This window comes from Atractosteus spatula, chromosome 11 (assembly GCF_055471065.1).
Source record: "Atractosteus spatula isolate fAtrSpa1 chromosome 11, fAtrSpa1.hap1, whole genome shotgun sequence".
Classification (NCBI taxonomy): Eukaryota; Metazoa; Chordata; class Actinopteri; order Semionotiformes; family Lepisosteidae; genus Atractosteus; species Atractosteus spatula.
Genome location: NC_142716.1, coordinates 45,756,037 through 45,764,322, shown reverse-complemented (window position 1 = coordinate 45,764,322; position 8,286 = coordinate 45,756,037). Strand labels below are relative to the sequence as shown.

At 41.5% G+C, this 8,286-nt stretch overlaps 1 protein-coding gene across 1 annotated transcript; it reads right to left on the bottom strand.

Annotated features, from left to right (window-relative positions):
• Positions 1 to 249: 249 nt before the first annotated feature.
• On the bottom strand, positions 250 to 3,419 carry zbedx (zinc finger BED-type containing X). Its single transcript, XM_088928174.1, has 2 exons — positions 3,297 to 3,419; positions 250 to 2,034 (listed from the first exon to the last, which is right to left on the bottom strand). Exons 1-2 carry the CDS (start codon positions 3,417 to 3,419, stop codon positions 250 to 252), a joined length of 1,908 nt encoding a protein of 635 aa, XP_088784300.1.
• Between the last annotated feature and the right edge of the window lie 4,867 nt (positions 3,420 to 8,286).

Genomic DNA, 8,286 nt, shown 5'->3' with positions numbered 1-8,286 from the left:
TGTAGCAGCCACTTTATCCTCTGGTTTGTGTTTCACTACTAATTCAAAAGACGTCAGAACTTCATCTCTTCCTAAAGACCTCAAACATACAGTTCTTTGCACAGCACTGACTACTGTATTTTTTCCCATGGTTACTCTACGCATCCTGTGCAAACAGAGTACATTCATTAAAAATATGGCACCAGATCACTTGCTTCTTTTTCTTTAACCCACTTCAATGTGGCTCGGACTGCAGGCACCTGGCAGAGATCAGTTACTCGGCCTCTCATCAGCTGAAAGGAACGGACAGGAGTCCCAGTTGTAGCGCAGCAGCAGGACCTGCTCGAAGTGGTCGTCACTCGTGCCGTTGTGCTGCTGTGTGAGAATCTGCCCGCCGTGGCTGTAGAGGCGTTCCACAGGCACGCAGGACAAGAGCGTGGTGTTGTATTTGATGAAAAGATGCCTCACAGCGGGGTACTTTTTCAGGCAGCTGGTGCACTTGCTCGTGTCTAGTAGGTAGTTTCTCACCTCGCTCTCTATGCTGTTGTTGACCTCACCGTGGGTGGTGGCGAAGTTGAAGAAGTTGTCCTCTGACTCCGAGTCCGAATCGCAGGCAGCCTTGGGGTCGCTGTTGCCGTGTAGCTCTTCCTCCATGGCTGCCACTTCGGCCAGCATCTTTTCGGCCTCTTCCCTCTCGGCAGGAGGAAGCCACCACATCCGAAATTTGGGAATTGTGAGAGTGGCTATTTTGGCTTCCCGGCTGCCCAAGAGCTTCTCAAACTTGCAGTCAATGGCTTTGATGAGGGTGTCAATGAGGTGCGCTAAGAAGCGTACGTAGGGCTTTATTTCCGATAGTTTGGTCTTCAGGGTCAGGACTGTGGGTAAAAGATAGCCCAGGAAGCATTTTTTCTCTCCCTGAATGAAGTCCAGAGAGTAGGCCAGAGGCTTTAGCACTTCCACATATTCCTGGAGGAATAACATTTCTTCGGCCTGGAAGCTTTCCACAACAAGGAGATTGCAAGCTTCTTGCAGCTGTTCATCCGTTAACGATAAGATCTTCTGGATAGCACGATATTCGTGAATCCACCTCATGGCACTGGGAACTACCACTTTCATGCTGGCGATGTCTTCTATAAAATCAGTGGCCAAGCTTGAGTTATGGGCTTTCTGCCATATGGCTAAGCATTTTGCCATGGCACTTCTGTAAAGGCCACGCGTCGCGCCCTGTGACAAGGCTTGGTGAACATCATTGGAAGCAATGAGCCCGAGGGTATTAGCAGCACAGCGCTGGTGTGGTGGGAGCAGGAACTGGAGCTCCTTTATGTCACTCTCCAGGATTTCATTCACATCTTCGAAGACTGTCTCATGGCGGTGCTCGGGCACTTCCTCTTTGTAGGCAAACTGCTGGAATGCCTTGACCATACTGCTCCCATTGTCCGTCACCGTGCACTGCAGTTTAACCTGGATGTTGAAATGCGAGTGAATTTCGTTGAGCTTTGCCACAAGGACGTCACAGGTGGGCCTTCCCTGCAGGGGGGAACACGCCAGAGCTACTGATTTTCTCTCCAGGGTGCTGTCATCTATCCAGTGGCAGGTCACTCCAAAATAGCTGTGCCCATTAGCTGTCCAGACGTCGGCCGTACTGCACACTGAATGGACCCCCATCAGCTCTGCAGCTATCGTCTCTTTCATAGACTGGAAAGCCCACCCGATCTTTTCCACTAGAGCTTTCTGGCTCATGAGGGATCTGCCAGGCTGGAGTCCTTCAATAAGTTTAACGAAGGAGGGCTGTTCCAAGACTGAAAAGGCCTGCACATCTGCAACAATGAAGTTGAAAACCAGGGCATTCACTTTCTTCTGAGTCACAGTCTTGAATGAGCTGGAAAGCTTGGCTAGCTTTGCTGGTCTCTCTTCACTGGTGCCGTCTCTGAGCTCTCTGATGGGCAACTCATTCTTGCTGTCAGGCAAATGGCTGACTTGACCCAAATCCTCCAAATACCTCTTGTGACAGGGAGTCTTCGGCACATAGCTGGCACAGGTATCTGGATGCATTCTCTGAAAAACATCAGAACAGCCACCAATGAGAGGAGGCCAGCTGGCCCATTGACTCATCTGATTCCATTTTTAATTTTCTACAGTCTCACAGTCAGTAACAACCCCCCGCCACCACAAGAAGGGACAGTTTAGAGCAGCTGATCTACCATAATCTGCATGTCTTTGGTGTATGAGGACACTAGGGCACTGAGCAGACAGAACATGCACACTCCACAGAAAAAGTCAGACAGTAGTGCAACCCCACCACCACCACAGGCAACAGTGTTAAGGATGGATATTTTGACAAAGGCACTTGTTAAGCATGAACTAAAATTAAAAATAGTGCCTTTCAGAATAACATTTTTTAAAAATCTCTCAGACTGATCATGCACATAAAATGTTTTAATAAATATTAAAAGCACGAAGTTTGCTTTGAAAACCATGCATGAAACCATTTCAATAAAACCCACTTTTAAATTTTAATTTAGCTTTCCACATTTGAATATGAAACACAAGTTTTAAATTTATTCTATAATAAGGATATGATTCTCCAGTATACCTTAGTACTGCATTCACCTATACATTTTTAATATGTGCTGAATTTAGAAATCCTAAATGGGCAATTGGGTACAAATTAAAATAATAACCATCTCTATCATTAAAACTTTAACATTCATTTCATTTTTTAAATTTGACACTCATTCATTTTTGACATTGTGCATAAAAACCTAAATGGTAAACACCAAAAGTAGTGCATTCAGTTTATCTACACGATCTTTAATAATAATAATAATAATAATAATAATAATATGCTCTATTTTTCAAGTGCATCATTCCTTTGAAGCGTTTATTGTGAAAAAGATCAAACCATTTTTGTACGGAGATTATGGAGCCGGGGTACATAAACCAGTATTGCGTCATCATAAAGCATTCCAACCAATCAGAAGCGAGGAGCGCTGGTTGGTTCTGGCCTCATAATCGCAGCACGCTTTTTCTGAAATGCAGTATCGGGGCAATGTTTTCATCAGCTGAGCACTACAGGCCTTACACGTGAAACCCTTTTCGTCTTCAATAGTGACGTAACATTCAGATAACGGCGAGATCTATAGCGTTTTATGCACACTGCCTTCCTTTCCGTAGTTTCACTGGAAACTTAACCTTGCCCCCATTTTGACATTCCTCTTAAATGCCAGCAATTAAAATCAATCAGAATCGACTCTTACCTCTAGATGTTTTTTTAGATTTGATGTTGAGTTCTTAGATGTTGAGAGTAATTTCTCTACCGGCTTGCATAGCCTGCACTGCACCGTCACGTTCTTGCCCTTTTCCTCCTTAAAGACGAACAGGGAAGCAAACTTCCAAGAGGAAAACGCGTTGCCTTGGTTTCCATTGACCTCCATGTCCATTAGCCCTCAGACTAAGCGCAGACAACTGGGAATTTTCTCTTAATAATGCCTTCTTTCTTTGCAACACCACGCGTTTTTAATTTTTTTAGCTTCTAACGGCCCCCGCACAATCCCCCCGTTTTGAAACGCTCTTCTGTTATTGTTGCCGGCGTTGTGCTCCGTGTAGCGTCTGGGGTCCTTGCTAAATCATATCCAAAAATACATGATAAATACTACACGAGTTCGACTAATACGTTTAATTTGTGCCTCCCTGTGAAAGATCTGCTGTATGTAGGGTTTATTAATAGAATAAGACCGAAAAAGGAGCAGTTGAAACGCACGTCCTTGGGCAAGCGTTGTAGTAATCAGATTACAGCTGTGGGTAATCCATTACCGGTACACCCCATAGCTGACATCCCTCATGCAAAACCACCTATCGCTGCAAGGAGAGAGGAGCGCTGAGGGGAGGAGAGTGAGTGACAAAGGACGGGGTTTAAAGACACAGGCAAAAAAATATACAATAACCCAGAAAAATCGTTAGTCTAACAAAAGTTAGTCATGTCATTACATAAACTACGTCGTTCGATTAAATAATAAAATTATTTTTTATTAAAAACCCTTCTGGCCTTCTGCTCTTTAGTGTCTTGTAAAAAGGAGGTACAGTAGGTGATAGGTTTTCTCTTGTTATGAAATAAAGATGTGCTGATGAGGGTTAACTAAGGTCACCATGCATGGTTACTTTGCCAGACCGACCTTGACCTTATTATTTGGTGTCTAAATGGTGGGTTAATGTCGTCCACCATGAATTCATAGTGTCAAAAATATGGGAAGAGAGATGAATGAATTTGTGACTGTTTATCTGCAATAAGATCTCATTTTCCAAGAGCAACCAAAGAAAAGTAAAATCCCGACAGCATTCAACAGAATATTATTTATTACAACGCACGTAGAACCCTTCACACACATGCTGTAAAGAACATTATAAATGCAATGTTTAATACCAAAAATTTTGCATTTTATTAAACAGAGGCTTTTGAGCCGCCCTCTTGAAGGTCAGGTAAATATTTTAATTTGAGCCCATGAAATTTACATCTATATCAGTCGGAAGATAATGTAGAACAAAACAGTGTGTTGGCTTTTCAGTTTCCTGGGAGCCCTCAGGGGAGACTCCTGTTTGCTGACTTGGAATGTGGTTTACCCAGACAGCCCCAGCGCAGATAAAGCCAGTCCAGCTCCCACTCGGCCACCAGCCAATACTTCCACGCAGCAGCCCTTTGGAAGTTCCTCTGTGATGCTAAGAAAAACTCGAGGCTCGGGCCGCTGGGCCGCTCAGTAAGCTGAAGCACAGCGGAGTGGAATCTGTGAGTCCTCTCCACTCCACTCACATAGCCAGTATAAACATCTCTGAAATTGTCTGAGCCTTCTTTGCTGTTCCCTGGGGCTACTTTTGAGCACATGTGCATGAAACCCAATTAAAATGAACACTACTGTGCTACAACACAAGCACCTTATCATTATGCTTAGGTCATTTTCATCAGGCCAGTGTTGTCAGTGTTTTGTTTAACCAAACTGAGAAAGGGAAACCTTTTTCACATTTCACTAGTGTTTACTTTCCTATTGCTCTAATTCTAATGAAATTTGGACCTGATCTTTGCTATGTGGACTAGTATCAAGAGAGTTTGATCTCAGGTTCAGTTTTCAGCCTTGTTATTAGTACATTAAACAGAGCATGATAGGAGACTTACAGTAGGAGACTTTATTTTGTCTTTTCCTTTAGTAATGAAAGGAACCATTCTGATATTCACCATATTTGCATTTAAAAGTTGCAAAAAGTACACGTATGTAACCACTTTTTGTGTAATGCTAGAGACAGAGAACAGATCTCCGTTGTGTTGGCCTGTGATTGTTATTTACTGGTTTCCTTTAAAACATGTATTCAGAAGTTTCTTTCCTGAATCTCCTCTCTCAGACTGAAGTGAAGTGAATGAGACACAGCTCCAACTCTACATCTATGCTAATGACACTATCATTGGCCAAATCAACAGTCACAATGAGATACTACAGGGATGAGGTCAGAAACCAGGAAGAGTTACTGGAACCTAGACAATAATCTCTCCCTCAACATCAGCAAAACCAAAGAGCTGGTTATCGATTTCAAAAAGCAGGGTGGGGACCACACCCCTGTTCACATCAATAAGGTGGCTGTAGAGATGGTTAACATCTTCAAGTTCCTGGGTACCGTCATTGCTAACGATTTAACTTGGTCACAGCGTGTAACTGGAGCTACAAAGAAGGTGCAATAGCACTTTTACTTCATCAGACAGTTGACAAAAGTTCTTAAAATATTCTTACCTCATACTACAGGTGCCCCGTTGAAAGTGGGCTCACATGTTGTATTCCAGTATGGTTTGGCAGCAGTTCGATATCTGTTCAAAAGGTGTGATCATTGGTGATCAGGTCAGCCCAGTCCATTATTGGGAAACGGCTCCAACCTATTGTGGGCATTTTTACAACCCGCTGTCTCAGGAAGGCTAAGAGTACTGCTAAAGATAACACTCATCCTGGTTTCTCACTTTTCTCTCCCCTGCCCTCTGGTAAGTCTTTTAGGAGCATAATGGCATGTACAGTACTTCCAGATTAAGAGACAGTTTCTTCCCTCAAATTGTCAGATTATTGAATTATTGAATTCTACCTGTACAGCTGTCTCACACTGATGATTGTTTTGCACACTGCTTGTGCTGACTCTAATTTAAGTTGTGTATTATTCAGCTTTGTTGTTGCTGCTGCTGCTGTGTTTAAGTTAGTGTTTCCTGAATGTCTTTGTATTGGAGTGTACATGCAAATAAGCATTTTGTTGCACTTGTGCGTATGACTAATAAAGTGAACTGAACTTGCCAGTTCCCTGCCAGCTTCATTAGCTTCTGATTCTCTGTGGCATAGTATTTTTCTTTGTCCCTGCATGACCATTCCCCTGCAATGAGTATCTCATCATTACATGGTGGACAACATAAGGTTCTTGTTCATAAAGATATGGTTGAACTTTGACTACATCACATGCTTCATAAAATAAACATTTTGTGCACTTATTATTTCATAGTGCTAACTCTTATAAATAAATGTCAAGCTATACTGGTATGTGATTGCAGCTTTGGGGTATCAATTAACAGCTAAATGGTAAGATTTTGCCTCCCTGAAATTTTCTATGTGCAGAAAACATGGGCAGCCATGGGAGCAACATACTGTACACTTTCATCTCTCAATCACCACCATGAACCCAATGGATAACAGGGCAGATTAAAACTTGTTCAGATTCTCTGCATGCTGCTTTTCTCTGGTTTGACTGTGTGAAGGAGCCCTTGTTTAACACTGAGTGTATGCCATTGCTGTCTCCTGGGGTTCACTCTCACCTGCTTAGCTATATTTATTACTCTTTAAATATAGATGAGCTATTTAAGTTTCGCATACCACTTTCATTTAATAATGCAGGGCATCATTCAAATGGAATGGCAAGTTCTTGCTTATTACTAAGAACAACTACATCTACCCCACAGTTTTCACACAACCCATTGGAGACTCTGGAAACAAAATACACACTTTGAGCATAGTAAAAAAAGAGCTATCCTTGTGAAACACAAGACAAGACATATTTATGTAAGAGGCATTTCCTAACATGTCTCTTGAACAATTTGTCCAAAGGACTGGCCTAGCTTGATGAGGGCAATCAAAAGAAGACATTTGAGAATCATATGTTTTAAAATACAGATATCAGAGCGCAGACAAAAGTTTTGTTTCAAAGGTAGCTAAAAAGCAAATCACTAAAGTTTTTTACTCTGCTCTTTCCCTGCCAGCAGGGTACAATTTGTGAAATTTCCACTGACAGAAGGGAAAGGTATGCAAATTCAAAACCAACAGGAAAGTCTTGAGTGTGGAAAATATCAACCGCACATTTCATCATGAATGGGCGCAGGTAATGTCTGACACTATCAGCTAACACACACTCAGTACATTGAGTTTAGCCAATACTTAATCAAAGCAAGTATAAAAAAACAGTGCAAAAAATCACAAGCCTGAAGAAGGCTCCACAGCTGAAACATTTTCTTCTTACTTTCAACCTTTAAGCATGGAATAGATCTCTACTTGTTCCACAAGAAATTATCATTTTTTAAAGAATATCAGCCAAGACAAACTAAACAAAAGGCTTTAAACTCTATCTTTACGGCTTTAAAAGTCCTCAAGCAGCCAAAATAATGCTAAAATGCCTTTTAAATAATATTTTAAGATTATTTTAAATTAATCAAGTGCTTTTCTAGGGAATAAATCAATCCTGTAAGGATTCATTTATTTTTAATTGGGGTTGTATAAATTAGTCATTGTTTGCTTTGTTAACAGTTCTGCTGTTCCAAAGGGATTCTGTTTGTTGTACCCTGTGATGTATCATTACACACAACAGTACTGCTTGTATTAAGATGCTGAGCAATTATCACAGGGCAACTGCCAACTATGAAATCTTCCGTGTCCCACACACCTGCACTTTGCTATTGTGCAATGCGCCATGAGAGTCAGGAAAACAGATAGATTAGAAACATTATGATTAATCAATTAGGGCAAGGTTTTCTATTTGCACTTCTCCTGAATTATCCTGAAATACTTGAATTGTAAAAGTAGGAAAACAATCTAGACAAATGCTAACCGATTTTACTTCATACTTTCTGTAATTTCCTTTGATTTCACTAGGGGTTTTTCAACCATTGTGGATATTGTATGTTATTTACAAAAGGCTTTTTAAAGATCTTCCTTACATTTCTGACATCTTACATGATGGAAATTAATAGCCCCTCTTCTACAGCACAGTAAAACAGTAATCTATATTAGACATGTTGTTTTGCTC

Excerpts from the sequence above, each read along its gene's own strand:
- zbedx (XM_088928174.1), bottom strand. The coding sequence starts at position 3,419 with ATGGACATGGAGGTCAATGGAAACCAAGGCAACGCGTTTTCCTCTTGG. Across the intron at positions 2,035-3,296 it reads AGTGCAGGCTATGCAAGCCG|AGAATGCATCCAGATACCTG; the intron begins GTAGAGAAATTA and ends GATGTTTTTCAG.